The 16,832-nt window shown below is 35.0% G+C and overlaps 1 protein-coding gene across 1 annotated transcript; it reads left to right on the top strand.

The window, feature by feature from the left end:
• Window positions 1-14,574: 14,574 nt before the first annotated feature.
• Window positions 14,575-16,618, top strand: LOC130942009 (dof zinc finger protein DOF5.6-like). Its single transcript, XM_057870677.1, has 2 exons — window positions 14,575-14,814; window positions 15,355-16,618. The coding sequence occupies exons 1-2, from the start codon at window positions 14,752-14,754 to the stop codon at window positions 16,369-16,371; spliced, it is 1,080 nt and encodes a 359-aa protein (XP_057726660.1). The 5' UTR covers window positions 14,575-14,751; the 3' UTR covers window positions 16,372-16,618.
• Window positions 16,619-16,832: the final 214 nt, after the last annotated feature.

Consider the following 16,832-nt stretch of genomic DNA (forward strand, 5'->3'; position numbering starts at 1 on the left):
GCTACTTGAACTATTTGCTGTAACTGCTACCTACTTGTGCTTTCCTTGTCTGCCTTGCCTGTGTTTGTCCTGGCGTGCTACATTTGAGAATGAACCTTGATGCTGAATTAATGACTGTGTTGTTTGATTGTGTGGTTGGTTTCTGATTGAGATTTGCTTATGAGAAAGGAAAGACTTTGAATTTCTAAAAATGTTAAACACTACTTCTTTGAAAAGGTTTTGAACGATTAGCTATATGATTTTAGAAGTATTCATAAGACAATGATAGTCACAGAATCTAAAAATAGTTTTCTTATTGAATATCTTCTTATGACAACTTTGAAACTACGTGGTGAGACCGTGTGGTTAGGTTCTCACCCCCTACAGCTTTACCCTTTTCAGGAACCGGATGAAGAAGCGTTAAGAAGAGTTATACTGCGTTTGGTTGATATGTTATTGTATTAATTAGATTATTTTCTTCCCTCGTCTTTGTTATTACAAGTTTGTAAGAGGGATAGGAATTTTATGTTTTATATGTATAATATATTATGAGTTATTACGTAAGGAGTCTTGTATAGGAATCTATGCCTGTTTGTATTTTTCTTAAGATAAAGTGTTTATTTCCGGTTTTAAAGGAAATCAGCGGTACAGAATCGAGTCACAGGCTCCTATTTTAGTATCTAGTATGTAAAGTAGTCGTAATACTCCTTGCTATCAGAGTAGCGCAGCCGGAAGCGTGACTTCTGATAGTGAGGGTGTTACATTATGGTATCAGAGCGGTTTTTCCTGTAGAGCCTGAGGAATGAACTGACTATGCTTCAATTGCATATTCTGAGAGTCTGTCATGTAGTAGGTCTTGTTTGAATAACGAGAATTAGAGCTTTATGCACATGACGGTCTATTAATTAATGCCATTAGTCTTGCATTGCATAATTTCTGGTATTAAGTTTGGCCGGCTTAACACTAGTAAATTATGTATATGAAAGCACCAATGGGTTATGATAGACAATATGCGAGTCATAGATAATGCGAGTTGCGGGTTTTGGGAGCGTTAGAAATTAATTCTTGAAGTTAGTTGACATGTGATCCTTATCTATGATAGGTGTTACTTTTACCTTTATCATTTGCATTGGAAATCCTTGATTCAATGCCTTTCTTGAGATACGGTTTGATTCTCTGTCAAATTATATTTCTGACTATCCCCTGGATTCTTGATGTTATGGTCCTCAATTTGACGTTCTCTCATAAGAACTTTGTACTCTAATTTAATTGGAATTTGCTTCGATCAATATCTTATCTTTCTTCTTGTTGTTCATAGCAAAATTTTCTGATTTAGATTCTCTCCTTAAGTTATGATTTGATATCTTGCCTCTATGCTTTGCACCATATGCGTATTCTTCTCTTAACATGCGCCTACTTATTCCATAGATTCTTAACATCACAGCTTTAGGTTCTGCATTCTTCTACTTAAACGATGTAATTTATCGATGAAATCTGAACTGTTTTGCTGTAATACATCCTATCTTGTAAAACCCTCTTGTAATTGTTGTTTTGGGTCTTTAAAGTAATTCTGGTTTGATTCTCCTCTTACTTGAATATTTTTCAAGATTCTTGGAAGAATATTTTTGCTCATAGCTTAATTAAGTTTATTTTATAAATTTTGTATATTTTATTTTAATTTGAGTTGTTTTAATGCAAAATCTTATTTAAACATTTCATGTTTCTTTTGAGAAAGTGAATTCGTTCCTTTTTGGGGCTATCCATTCTTTGTTAACGCTACCAATGACTTTTAGTATTATTTTCGACTTAGCTCAAATCCTGTTTAAATAAATGCACCGTTCTTCCTCTTGATCATTCCTACCGAAGTTCTTAAATTCAAGTTTCTTCTTAGGATTACAATTTGATTTTCTACCAAGATTTTCAGTAAAATATTTTATCCTTAGCCTAACTAATTTTTATTTCATAAATCTTGCATAATCTAGCTCAACTTGAATTTGTTTTAACAAGACACAATATTTACGTTTTTAATTGACTTTCTTGAATTCTGTAAACAATTACCCTATTCTACTCTATGGTTTCTATTGAAGATCTATGAAATCAAAATTCTTTTCTATTTGTACTTCGATTTTTTTTTTCTTTTTTTTTTCTGTCCGGCACACTTTATGATTTTTGACCATTCTTGTTTGTTGGTAACTCAAACCATTTCTTCAACTACTTGTAAACATTGTCTTAAATCATTTACAAACTTTGTATGTCCTTTATTCGGCCTAAATTTGTTTCGGCTAAATATGTTAATTTTTCTTAAGATTCCTATTGAAGTTCTTTGATTCAGATCTCCTAGGAAAAAAAATGTAAATTGACTCTCCTTCTGGAATATTTCATTGTTACTGCGCATTCTTGTTAAATTGCGACTCTATTCATCCTTTTGACTTCATGCGAACGTTGCCCTTGTCATTTGATTTGCTCTTCCTAGGTATTTTATCCCTCTAAGTAAACTCGAGTGCTTCGGTGTCATGTGCGACCCCTAGACATGGGTAACAATACTTGTTGATGCAGGAAGTAAATTTGGTGAGTTTGAAAATATCGCAGGTTATGGCATTTAATTTCGCACTGGTGTGTGATTGAGCACGTGTCAGGTTGCTAAGTTTTCGAACTAAGATCGATTGTTTAGATTACCGTATAACAATGAATGAATTTAAAACCCTTATTGAGATTGAACTAGACTTGGAATACTGGGGACTGGTTATGGCTTCCACTTCTTGAAATTCTCCCATTCCGTTTTTAAACTTGGAAAATGTTTTGATGAAGTATAACTGGATTTTCTTTTGACTATGTGTCAGTTTTATGCATGCGTTTGGTTAGTGAAGCACTTAAATATTTTTACTCATACCTTTTCAAACTTCACATAATCTCTTACAACCTGAAATTGTATTCAAGAAATGTCACATCTATGTTTTCGTTATTCTTTTTCAAATATGTTGTTGTATACTTTTCTTTTGAAAGGTAAAATGATTTTCTTAAGTTCTGATTCTTGTAAATGATGCATTCGAAAGAGTTTCATTCATACTCGAATCTTGTGAATTGTCTTTGGACTTACATTTTCTTTTCTATAAACCTCATACTCCTTGACTCAGCTTGAATTCATATCAAACCGTTGTATTGTTTTCTAATCCTCAAGGTTGTCTCTTAAATTCTTGTGAACGTCGTCCTTGTCACCTGACCTTATCTCATGCCTTGTAACCTTCTAAATAACTCGGGAATTGCTTTAGAGGCACGTATGACCTTTGGGCATAGCAAATGAAACGTTAGTCTCCTTAGAATGCTGCTCGTGAGTTTGAAAAGATAAAGTAGTAAGTGTGTGACGTTATAAGGGGCTGTGGTAATTTTATTTCTATGTGAAAATTTGTGGATAATAGGCTTGTGACCAACTTTTTTTTGGGTTGCGAAGTGATTGATGGAGTTGCAAATTGAAGTTCTGAAGTGAATACAACGTTGGTGAGCGAACGTTTTACCCGTTGTTTAAATACCAGTTTGCTTTGTAGCCATTTTGCCACATTAACTATAACTTTGCTTTGTAAACGCCTATCTTGTATCTCCTGCCTTATACCATACTTTACCCTTATATTTAAATCTTATCGTTATTCAGTATTTGAACATCTATATATATAAATATGCTATCCTTTCTTGCTTAACTGGAACGCATTTAGAAAGTAAAGTACTGTTGCTTCAGACTCATGTGACATTCTTGTTTTAAACCACCTTATAACTTTTGCTTCAGATTACACTTTTCCCTTACACCTAAGTTTTGCAAATTATTCGGTATTTGGAAAATTAATACATATATCTGCCAAGATCTCTGTTTTTCTAAAGTATTCAAAACTATTTTAGAATGTTGTGTATTAAGTTAATTTTCGAGGACGAAAATTTTTATAAGTGGGGTAGGATGTAAGACCTCTAACTTTTTTTAAAAGTTATTAATTAATTATTTACGATGCATTATATTTATTTAAGACTGTATTTCGGAGATTTTTATATAAAAGTTGAGTAAACTCTTATTTTTGATTTAGAGTTCTTATAATTGAAAAATAGTGAATATTTTATATACCTTAATTTTAAATATTTATATTTTAACCTTATTTCATAAATGAAAGAGAATTAATTTATTTGTCTCCAATTTTTATTTAATTAGCATTTAATCGAAACTAATTTATAAATTTATAATTGAAAGGTATTTTAAAGATGGATATTCTATATTTAATTTAATATAATATCTCTTAATTTTATTAAAATTTAACAAAACCCCAAATTGCCCAAAATCCCTAATTTCATATTTGCCCCAAATTAAACCATAATCTTAATTAACACATAATTTTCCCTTTACCCCAAATGAAACCCTAGCTGCCCCTTACCTCCTTCACCGCCAATTACTTTCACCCCCAATAACCTCACTCATCGAAGAAAGAAAGAAAGAAAAGAAAAGGGAAAAAGGAAGGGGGACCGAGGAAGGATGGAGAGGGGGGGAGAAGAGGGAGGCGGCGCGGTGGGTGTCACTGCCACCGCCGCCGCCACTGCTAATCGAGAGAAGGGGAGATCCAAGAAAGAGAGAGAGCGTTGGTGGGAGAGGAAGACCGCTGCCACAGCTGCCGCCGTTCGTCCTCCAGCTCATTGCCACCATCGCGGATCGTCACTGACCTCGCACCCGTTGCCACCGACCACGAGCGCCAGAGGAGAAGAACGATGCTATTACGCTGTTCCTCGCTGTAGATGAAGCTCGCCGCCGCAGATGAAGTTCGCCGCCGCAGCCGTTACTGTTCGCGCCGTCGTCGTCGCCGAAGGGAGCCATCGTCGCTGTCATCGGAACAGAGGGCGAGAGAGAGACAGAGAGCTCGCGGTGGGGGAAAGGATAGGCGCCGCCGTGCTGCGTGAAGCTTCCGCCGCCGTTCCTGCCGCCGTCCAGCCTCAGTTAGCACTGCCGAAGCTCCTGCCATCACCGTCGTTGAGGAAGCTCACCGGAGCTGCTGGAGGCTACCGCCACTTTACCTGGTTCTGTTTTGAGTCGCGCAACCGTGTCCGTGGCCGCCGGAGACCGTATCTGAAGCCTCTATCTTCTTGGGTTTTGGTTGTTGCAAGTTACTCGGCTATACGCTGTTGTCGGAACCAGGCCAGATTACTGGTAACTGCTTCCCCCTTTCTTGAATCTGTTCTATTTCTATTTTGCTTCGCTATTCTGATTTTATTGATATCCCTGCTGCCTTACCAATCGGAATAGTGTTACTGCCATCAGGACAGATGCATAGGTCCCTGATTATGTTCTTTGCTGCTCCATCGTTCTGTTTTCTATAGCTGCAGTAAGTTATTTTAACCTTGATATCCTTACTGCTATTATTTTCCTATGAATTATTGAGAATTTCGTGATATTGATGTTCTAGGGTCGAGTTTTGGTAATCGCATGGTTGGAGTAAAAGCCCTTTTTGTTGTTGTGAAAGTAAACGGAACTGCGGATGCAGCTGCCGCTGAATGCGAGCCGAAAGAAAGAGAGTTTATGTCTCGTAGTTAGATCGCAATCGAGGTAGGGGTTTTTCTTAAATCTATTTTATATTAAAAGGTTGTTATAAATCGATATTAACGCGTAAAATACATTTTTGTGATTTCGTGAGTCTTATGAATTGAATTGAGTTGTTTTGGTTGAATGAGATCATTAATTTGATTTGATATTAAACCCGATTGGATATTGGAATTTGATTTTAAAATAAACATGAAAAAAGACTTGATATTTGAAAACAGGTTATTTATCGGGAATGATTTGCTATTTTTGGAAATGATTCGAAAAATGTTTGAGGGAATGGTTTGGTTTGAAACTGTTTGAGAAGACCGAGAATTCTTAACTATTGATTGATGCTGTTGGTTGAAGTCGGTTTAAATTGTGATTTATAGGATTGGTTGATTGAATTCTGGATTTTGTAATTTCCTTGGGTTGAGTACTGTTGTTGTGATAATGGTTGTTGGAAGTGATTTGACTGATTAACAGGTGTTTGGTTTGGTTTGGTTGGGACCCGAACAGGGTGGCAGAATCCGAGTTTTAGAGGAGATGCTGCCGAAATTTTATAAAACTGGAGGTTTTGTTTGAAGTAATTGTTTAAAAAGATTTAGTTCTTAAACGTTATTTGTTTTGGATTGATTTATTTAGAAAAGTAAGAATTATGTTTTGAATTGAAATTGTTGGTTAACGGAAAGAAGGATGATGAGGATTGATTTGAAATATGATTTTTGAATGAATTTGGAAATGGGATATGGATTGACGAATGATGATGATATTGAGAATGGCTTAGATATTGATGAATGATGAATGAATTATTTATATGGCTTATGAATTTGAAATATCTGAGATACGAGGTTCCCTGGATTAAGTGTCGTGGTTTGCCATCACGTGTACCAGGTTGAAAACTCGATACTCTGTTGACCCTACGATGTAAGTGTGTGACCGGGCACTATATAAATTCCCGGAAATGTTACCCCCATTGAGTAATATTGATTATTTGAGAAAAAGCTATGCATAGACTCTTGGAGATGCACGTCGGGGGACAGTCTAAGTACAATTCAGACTTGTCGGGTTGGCTGGATAACCGACAGATGAGCCTCATCAGCCATAGGACAGGCATGCATCATATGCATTTGTATGCTTTGCTTGGGTTTGAACTTGTTTTGGTTTGCCTAATTGTTAAACTGTTTTTACCTGCTACTTGAACTATTTGCTGTAACTGCTACCTACTTGTGCTTTCCTTGTCTGCCTTGCCTGTGTTTGTCCTGGCGTGCTACATTTGAGAATGAACCTTGATGCTGAATTAATGACTGTGTTGTTTGATTGTGTGGTTGGTTTCTGATTGAGATTTGCTTATGAGAAAGGAAAGACTTTGAATTTCTAAAAATGTTAAACACTACTTCTTTGAAAAGGTTTTGAACGATTAGCTATATGATTTTAGAAGTATTCATAAGACAATGATAGTCACAGAATCTAAAAATAGTTTTCTTATTGAATATCTTCTTATGACAACTTTGAAACTACGTGGTGAGACCGTGTGGTTAGGTTCTCACCCCCCTACAGCTTTACCCTTTTCAGGAACCGGATGAAGAAGCGTTAAGAAGAGTTATACTGCGTTTGGTTGATATGTTATTGTATTAATTAGATTATTTTCTTCCCTCGTCTTTGTTATTACAAGTTTGTAAGAGGGATAGGAATTTTATGTTTTATATGTATAATATATTATGAGTTATTACGTAAGGAGTCTTGTATAGGAATCTATGCCTGTTTGTATTTTTCTTAAGATAAAGTGTTTATTTCCGGTTTTAAAGGAAATCAGCGGTACAGAATCGAGTCACAGGCTCCTATTTTAGTATCTAGTATGTAAAGTAGTCGTAATACTCCTTGCTATCAGAGTAGCGCAGCCGGAAGCGTGACTTCTGATAGTGAGGGTGTTACATCACATTCATCATGTTCTTGAGTACGAATGAATATCTTGAAATAAGAATAAAAGAGGAATTGAATAAAAGAAAGTAGAACTTCATTAATCTTTGAGGTACAGCAGAGCTCCACACCCTTAATCTATGGTGTGCAGAAACTCCACCGTTGAAAATACATAAGCAAAGGGTTCAGGCATGGCCGAATGGCCAGCCCCCTAAAACGTGATCAATGATCTCTTAGGATGAAGAATAAAACAAAACTGAGACCAAAGATGTCTAATACAATAGATAAATGTCCTATATATACTAGACTAGCTCCTAGGGTTTACATGAGTAAGTAATTGATGCATAAATCCACTTCCGGGGCCCACTTGGTGTGTGCTTGGGCTGAGCTTGATCAATCCACGAGCTAAGGCATTTCTTGGCGTTGAACTTTGAGTTATGACGTGTTTTGGGCGTTCAACTCCGGATCATGACGTTTTTCTGGCGTTTTACTCCAGACAGCAGCATGAACTTGGCGTTTAACGCCAATTTACGTCGTCAATCTTCGAGTAAAGCATGGACTATTATATATTGCTGGAAAGCCCTGGATGTCTACTTTCCAACGCCGTTGAGAGCGCGCCATTTGGAGTTCTGTAGCTCCAGAAAATCCATTTCGAGTGCAGGGAGGTCAGAATCCAACAGCATCAGCAGTCCTTTTGTCAGCCTTTTTCAGAGTTTTGCTCAAATCCCTCAATTTCAGTCAGAATTTACCTGAAATCACAGAAAAACACACAAACTCATAGTAAAGTCCAGAAATGTGAATTTAACATAAAAACTAATGAAAACATCCCTAAAAGTAGCTTAAACTTACTAAAAACTATGTAAAAACAATGCCAAAAAGCGTACAAATTATCCGCTCATCATTAAAGCAGACTCGTTGATAAAGGGGACGTCTATTATTGTGGAAGTTTAATCCAAGTTCAACTACAGTGTTACCGCAAGACTTGGTTGGCAAAGCAGAAATCTATCGCAAAAGTTTTCGGTGATTGAGAAGCTTCTCACCAAACTCTTCCAGTATGGTTGAAAGCAATGACTGCAAAGATACCAAGGTCTCTTGTTCAAATAAAAACGCTTCTCGGTTTATCGTGAGAGTGAGGAGGTTCAAGGTGTAAGAGTTCTCCATCGCATTTTTTGGAGCTTCTGTCTATGTATTACAGCATTTAGACACTGCAAGCTATTGGTGCAAGTTGATGATACACACTTGTACAAAAAATATAAAGGTACATTTTTAGTTGCGGTGGCACAAGATGGAAACCAAAACATTATGCCTATTACATTTGCCATCTAGAGGGTGAGACGGTAGACACGTGGGAGTTTTTCCTAACTAATTTGCGAGATATGCTGTTACGATTGATGTCATGGCATTATTTCTGACTGCCATAACTCCATCGACATAGTAATAGCTTGCAGTAACGATGCATGATCACTACCAAGAGCATGGCACATGTTCTGCATCAGGCACATCGGATCCAACTTCTTAAAGGGGTTCAAGGCTCTGTACTTGCATAAACTTGTGGTTAACACAGGTATTTGAATTCGTTGTTATGATTCTATTCATAGTAATTTGTGACATCTTCTTATGATTACATGGTTTGTTTTACATGCTATTCTAAGACGAAACAAGAGTATAATAAAAACTACCAAAGATGCATATACTCAAAGGTACAATGAGATCGGTGTTGAGAGATGGGTGTTGGCATTTAACGGGGGTCATCGTTGGGGTCATATGACGACAGATTTGGTAGAGTGCATAAATTCGGTCTTTAAACGTACGCAAAACTTTCTTGTGACTGCCATTGTTAGGTCTACATTCTATCAAGTAAACGGATTTTTTACTCAGAAGAGTGTCGAGGCTCATGAGCATGTCCGCAATGGATTGACGTATTCAGAATTTGCCACCAAACAAGTTGAAGAAAGTTTTTGACGTGCAAGAAACATTATGGTCAATCGGTTCGACAGGCGCAATGAGATGTTTGAGGTACGTAAAATGTAAGATGGTTATATATACACTATTAATCTTGCGCAATGACACTGTAATTGTGGTCATTTCTAGGTCGAGCAACTTTCATATCGTCAGGTTCTTACATGTTGCGCTAACCAGCGTCTTGATTGGCAAGTATATGTACATGGCGTGTACAAAATGTCTGAAATTTGCAAGGTCTACAGAGGCAAGTTTGTTACGATGGGTGACCCATCCACGTGGGCTAGATATGAAAGAGCGAAGCTGATCACTAACTGGACATTGAGATGCACGACTAAACGACGACCGAAGTCAACCCGCTACTTGAATGAGATGGATTCACGGGATACACGTGCTCCTCGCCGGTATATTACATGTGGACGGGTAGACGATGCCCTCAGCGCACAGATCTAAGCTCTGCCGGAGGTCAATAATGGATAAGCTATCTCCTGTATTTCTAACTTTCTTATGAAACTTTTTTATGTATTTAATTAGTTTAACCTAGTATGTAACTTTCTTATGTAAATTTTTTATCTATGGATGCATTAAAATAAAATATAACCAAACTTACAATAATAAAGACAGTGTGTATTGTAAATAGAAACACAACACTAAATAGAAATGTCCAAAGAAAACATCACACGTATAACAATAAAGACAGTGTATAGTAAAAACTGTCTAAAAATAAACTCAGACAGGCAACAAATGAAGAAAACTGCAACAAGTAACTTTTTCGGAACCTTCTTCTAATACTGAGATGTGGTGTATTTATCCACAGGAAAAATCCCATAGATTATACGGACGACCCTCAAAAGCACCCGCATCCAGACCACTAGGTCCGCCACCACCGCAACCCTCAAAAGCACTGACATCCCTACAAATCCCTCTTCTTGCTGCTGATACTCATTCAAATCAAACAACTCGCTACGCGAAACCTCTGTGGGACGAAGAAGGTCATCGACATGCGCCTCTCGATCCATTGAGGAAGTCACTAGCATGCTCTGAAAGGGAGCGATAACCAATAAACGGCTTAAAAGCAGCAGGTCTTTGCTGAGAAGGTGAAAATAGATAATCTATGTCTCTTAGGATATGAGACAAACTGATGTCATCAATACCATGTAGCAGATTGAAGTCGCCTTCAGCTGAAATTATTATCTATGGTATGTACAGCTCTACTGGCTACTATGGTTGTGATTCAGGTATGTACTGTTATTATTGCTCATAAACTGGAAACTGAGGCTTTTGGTCATTTGCCATGCTTTGAAACTGCTGATCATATGCCATGCCTTGAAATTGGTCGTATGCCGATATCTTCCTGATAATAATAACAATTATAATATTTAGTATCAGTAACAATAATAATAAGAACAGTAACGGTAATGATAATAATAATTAATAATACCCGAATTCGTTGCTCATAGCCCAATGCCTAATATTGGTGCTCATAAACCGAAATTTGAAACTGGTTCTCATAAGGGGGATTTGGCTACTGAGATCCAGGTGGTGGTGGGGTTGCACCTGCGGTTCATTCACATCGGCTTCTGCACCGGAAACTCTATTTGACAATCAGTACTGCTTTGTGTACCACTCATAGTATATCGGGAGAGGATAAAAATCTGCAATCTCATCCCTTGTTGCTCCAGTCATGGTTTTGTGCGCCGGTCAACCACCTACAATGAGCATCACCAATTCAGTATGATTCATCCGGTCGAAGTTGTGCAAGCCCAAATTGGCGTCTTACTCAGTCTGTTGGGTGCCACTCTATACACTCAAATGACACTAACAAAGGCTTTGTGGAGCACATAAACAAATGTACGACTAGGTCTTCAAGAACCACCACTCCTATATACGACCATCATATAAACTGCTCATCATTAAACACGACGCTGATGAGTTAAATTATCAGACATAATAAACTGCTTGTCGTAAATTGTTAAAACATATGTCGTTGACTCCCATGTCATCTAGCTGTTGCCTAAAGTGTGTTGTAAACCTTCACGTATATCTTGTTAGCCGGTGCCAATGACTCTACCTAAACAAGATTAGAATGACAACAACAACAACAACAACAGCAACAACAACAATGATAACCATTACTGGCGCACAAGTAGAGCACCAACATCAACAAGCTCATTACGAAGAATAGGTACTAAGAATGGCATACCTAAAAACTGATGACTGTTGTTCGTTCTACCCGTGACAAACTCCCCATTATTCGAGAAGCCAAGTATATATGTCACAATCACTTCGTCGACTAAAAAGTGAAACGTGTGAAAGCAGTGCAGTGCCTACAGCCTACTCACAAAACGTAATGAAACCTAGTTAATGTTAGGATCGCTGAAACTATCTCATTAAAAATTTTTGGCGGATCAAATTTTTTTAACATCAAATTCTTGATAGCTTGAGGAAAAAAAATTATTAATAATATTAATTAATAATTATAATTAATGTTAATAACAATGATAATAATTAACCACAATTATAACCGCTAAATAATAATAATAATAATAATAATAATAATAATAAATTAACAGCCGTACCATTTTCACTTATTAATAATAATAAAAATATAATACAGTAATAATATATTATTATTAATATATTAATAATAATAAAATATTATTGCTATAATAATAGACAGTATTATAAAAATTAATAATATACTAATAATAATGATAATTAATTATATATAAAAGAAGCATGCTTAATAATAATAATAACAATAATAATAATAATAATAATTAATTTATATATAAAAAATTTATTAATAAAATATAAATAAATAAATTTATACATCATTAAAAAAATAAAAGAATAATTATTTTTTGAAAATGATCCAAATATTTAATAATATGTTATTGATGTAATATAAAATTACGAAGTTTTTGTTTTAATTTTATTCCTCACTCACTCAAACTGCTTCTTCTCATTCCTGGTCTTCGTCATCTCCTTCCCTCCCTTAAAACTCAAAATGTAAAAAACTCTCCCTCCCTTGCAACTCAAAACTTAGAAACCCTCAACCCAAAACCATTGCAACCAAAATACAGAAGCAACAACGTGGTAAACATAAAATAAGCTCACATTGAAGCAAGACGTAAAGTACGTGTTATATAAAGATCTTTTCTTCTTTTATCAATACGTGTCAAACATGCAATCCAGTTTCATGCCAATTATAATTTGTGTTTTGAATTAGGCGTAGACTAATTTAGAGTTTATGATGGAACAATGAATTAAACCGATTATACCGCCATTAAATCATTAAATCAGTTATTCGACTGATTTATTGACTGGTTCAATTTTTACAACTTTGATCAACAATAAAGCTCTACAAAAATTTCATACGAAAGAGATATATATTTTTAGTATTTTTTAGTATTTTCTTTTGATTTATTTTCTTAATCGGAAAAAATAAAGTGGGAGGAATAAAGGTAAAGGTATACCTTCCTAGTTGCTCTTTGAGGTGTCACCCTTCTCATTGAAGCCTGTCAGTGTTTCCCCCAAAACCCGCCTAGTAGTGGAATATGGATTTCAAGTTTGAACTTACCAAATTATTAAAGGTTAATTAATTAATTCATTTGAAACAAGAATACACATACACATATTTTATTTCATTGATAATTCGATTCACTGTTATTACCAGGCCACATGATCTCATGATTTAATAAGAATTTTTTAGTCAGTTTAACTTGAGCCGTATAGTGATTGGATGACCACAAAATTAACTATTAGAATAATTAAATCTTTTATAAACAAATATAATAATTAATTAGTAAGTATTTTTTTATTTGCGTAATATAATTGTTGTATGAGATAAATATTGTATATATGTTATATGAGAAAATTATTTGAAGACATTTAAAATAGAAATAAAAAGTAGAGTAATATAAAAAGTGAATAATTATATACAGTTATTTTATATAACATTAATAACTAAAAATTATTATATAATAATTTAATTAAATATATTAAATTATTTAATATTTTTTAACTAATAATTTTATATAAAACTAATTGCATATAATTTTCATCCGTACAAAAATGTTGAGTTGAAAACTGAAACGGGAACGGGATTGCGATTAAATTGGGATTGAGGAGAATATATGCGTTGCTTGTTGAAGGAGAGTAGAGTGGGCCCACTGTGCAACAAGTAGTGTGCTCTTTCGGTATCGACCTCTTTATCGGGGACCCAAATATTCTCACCTTCTGTCACTTCTCACACAAACCACTATCCAATATCACAATTCCTTTCTTTATTTCTCTCGCTTTCTATTTTTTTGTTTTTAATTTTATACCTAAGTCAAAATACATCACATGTATTTGAAATTAGTCGTGAGAAACGCTACGTGAAAATATATAATTGATCTTGATAATTACACACAAAAAATGAAATGTACATATTAAACTTGTTAGGTAAAACAAATATATAATATATATTATTTTATTCGGGTCTTATAAACAAATATTCTAAAGACATTTTGTTAAAAATATAAAAATGAAAGAGTTTTATAAAAATTATAAAATTTTGAAGTATAGTAAACATATTAAAATATATTTCTTTTATACTTTTAACAAATAATTTAAAATGTAATTACTATATAATAACTAAAAATATTAAATAATTTAATATATTTAAAATGGTACATATTTCATATTTCGATTATAATCTTTACAAAACATTAAATAGATACCAAATAACATATTTTTTTCATCTTAATAATATTTGTATTTTATGTAAAAAAAAGTGCTGAAAATATGATTATCATTTATCTTTTAGTTGTGAGTTTACTTATTCTTGGCTCTAGAATACAACACTAGCCTGAAACTAATAGGCATTGAACTCATTTTGTCCCAAATTCACAATGAACGGCCGTGATAATTCCACACCAACCATAACGGGGGAATCTCAACCGTCCATTAAGTTGTGTTTGGTCAAGATGAGATAAGCAGTGGGACCAGCGCGCGTAGAGGGAACAGTACAGAGACAAAATGCGTGGTCCCACAGTTTCATGTCAGTGTCACCGACGTCCAAGAAGAGGTGATGACGTGGCATCTCGTTTGTCACTTTGTTCTTCTCTTCTTATATGTCCTGTCCTCTCCCCTAATATAGTAGAAGTAACAACACTTCTATCTTCTTCTTCACCTAACACTCTTTGCTATCTAACCCTCTTTTCTTCACTTCTCTATCTTCAATGCTTATTATCATCACTATCTACTGCTAGACATTTGCATTTTAGATTATTATTTTTTTGTCCAAATATTTATATATATAGCTGGGGTTATTGCTGTTCATTGTTTTTCTTGAGAAATTTTGAATGGGTTTCTCCTCTCTCCACGTCTGCATGGATTCATCAGCATCCGATAATAATTGGCTTCAGGTATGCATCTAACTTATGCTCTAATCTCTTACATTATATATATATTGTTGATCTATCCATATATGTGTTGTTTCTCTATATAATAATGCAAGTTTAACTTGAACAAGTCCAGTGATTCCTCATGCATGCTAATTATTTATACACTAACGAATTGTAACGGTTAGACAAGGCTAAAGTAAAGCCCAGATTTGAGACCAATTACATTATTTTTATTATTAGTATAGTTTAAAACCTCAACTATCTAGTGTGAAGTAGAACTAGTTCCCCAGGAGCAGTATTATATGTTATGATATATATTCAAAAGGGGATCGGAGGAAAATGAAAAATGAAAAAGACAAAGTGAAAGACAATTTAGAAGGAGAAATAGTGGCAGAAGATTAAAGAGAAAAAAAAGGACATACAATATAATATAAAATGACAAAAGTTGATGACAAAAACATACATAACACATTTAAATTTAGTTTGAATAATTATTCACTTCTCCTTTATTCTTCTTTTTTTCTATATATACATATAATAAATAAATTTGTTAATGATCAGGGCACAATTAACGAGGAGGGTAGTACAGGGGTGGATGATTCTTCTTGTCCTTCCCCAACAGGGGACATGATGATGATTGCATGCTCGAACAAGCTTCCAACAATGATCATAGAAGGAAGTAGTAGTAGAAGACTAATGACAAGACCCCCACAAGACCAACTAGCTCTAAAGTGTCCAAGGTGTGAGTCAACACACACAAAGTTCTGTTACTACAACAACTACAGCCTCTCACAGCCAAGGTACTTCTGCAAATCTTGTAGAAGGTATTGGACCAAAGGTGGCACTCTTAGGAACATCCCTGTTGGTGGTGGTTGTAGAAAGAACAACACCAACAAGAAATCCTCTTCTAATTCCTCCAAGAAATCATCCAATAATAACGACAACAATGATCAACCATCACCACTTCCTATTAGTGTTAATATTAATAATCAAAACCAACCACATTATCCTTCTAATAATGGTGGTTTCCCAGATCTGCATCAATTCTCCTCTAACATGAACAGTTTGTTTGGGATGAGTAGTATTGGTGGAGGGTTATTGGGAAACCCTAATTTCATGTTTGAGAATAACGCTAGGCCGTTGGACTTCATGATGGAGAGTGGTATCATTAAGAGTGGTTCTAGGAGCTTTGATTTCCTTGGAAATAGTGATCATCATCATCATTTGATGATGAATGGTGGCGGTTACAATTTGATGACGTCATCATCATCACCAAATTATCAAGGACTTTGCTCTTCAGCATTTGGAGGAAATAATAATAATATGTCACTTGATGGAGGGAACAATCACAACAACAACAGCAACAATACTGGGAGTTACAACATTATGGGATCTTGTCAGAGATTGATGTTACCATATGATGATTCAGGTGACAATGGCAATCAAAATAGTTTGATTGATGTGAAGCCAAACCCTAGGCAATTGTTGCCCCTTGATGGAAAAGAGACATTTGGGTCATGGACTACTACAGGAATGATTAACAGCTATGGATCTTCCGCAACGAACCCTTTGGTCTAGTAACTAGTAATCTTACTAAATATATATTCATATGATGAAGATGATGATCCATGCATGTATCTCGCTAAGCTTTGGCTAATTTGTTCATTCAGTTAATTTAATTTGTGACGTTCCTAGCTAGTTAAATATATTAGTATTTTGGGTTATGTATAAAGTCTTTGATTGAGGTTTTCTCATAGCTAGTGTCTCCTTTTGCCGAAGTAGTCTTTAATTCGGTATTTTATCATGGAATTAACAAAAGGAATGTGAAAGGAAATTAAAGCTTCAGTGTCTAATTTGACTGCTTTGCCGCATTATATCTTGAGCTTTTAGATCTAACGCTTTAATATCATGTCATGATACCACTTATCACAAAAACTTCAGTTAATGAGGAAAAATAACACTAATGATTATATCTCTAATACTCCATAAATCTCTATTGTACACATTATACAAGTATTTCATTGGCTCCTCATACTTTT

Source organism: Arachis stenosperma, chromosome 1, assembly GCF_014773155.1.
Source record: "Arachis stenosperma cultivar V10309 chromosome 1, arast.V10309.gnm1.PFL2, whole genome shotgun sequence".
In the NCBI taxonomy this organism is placed as follows: Eukaryota; Viridiplantae; Streptophyta; class Magnoliopsida; order Fabales; family Fabaceae; genus Arachis; species Arachis stenosperma.

What these genes read in the sequence shown, in the direction of transcription:
- LOC130942009 (XM_057870677.1), top strand. Translation starts at nt 14,752, where the DNA reads ATGGGTTTCTCCTCTCTCCACGTCTGCATGGATTCATCAGCATCCGAT. An exon ending in CCGATAATAATTGGCTTCAG is followed by an intron (nt 14,815 to 15,354) that starts GTATGCATCTAA and finishes GTTAATGATCAG; the next exon opens with GGCACAATTAACGAGGAGGG.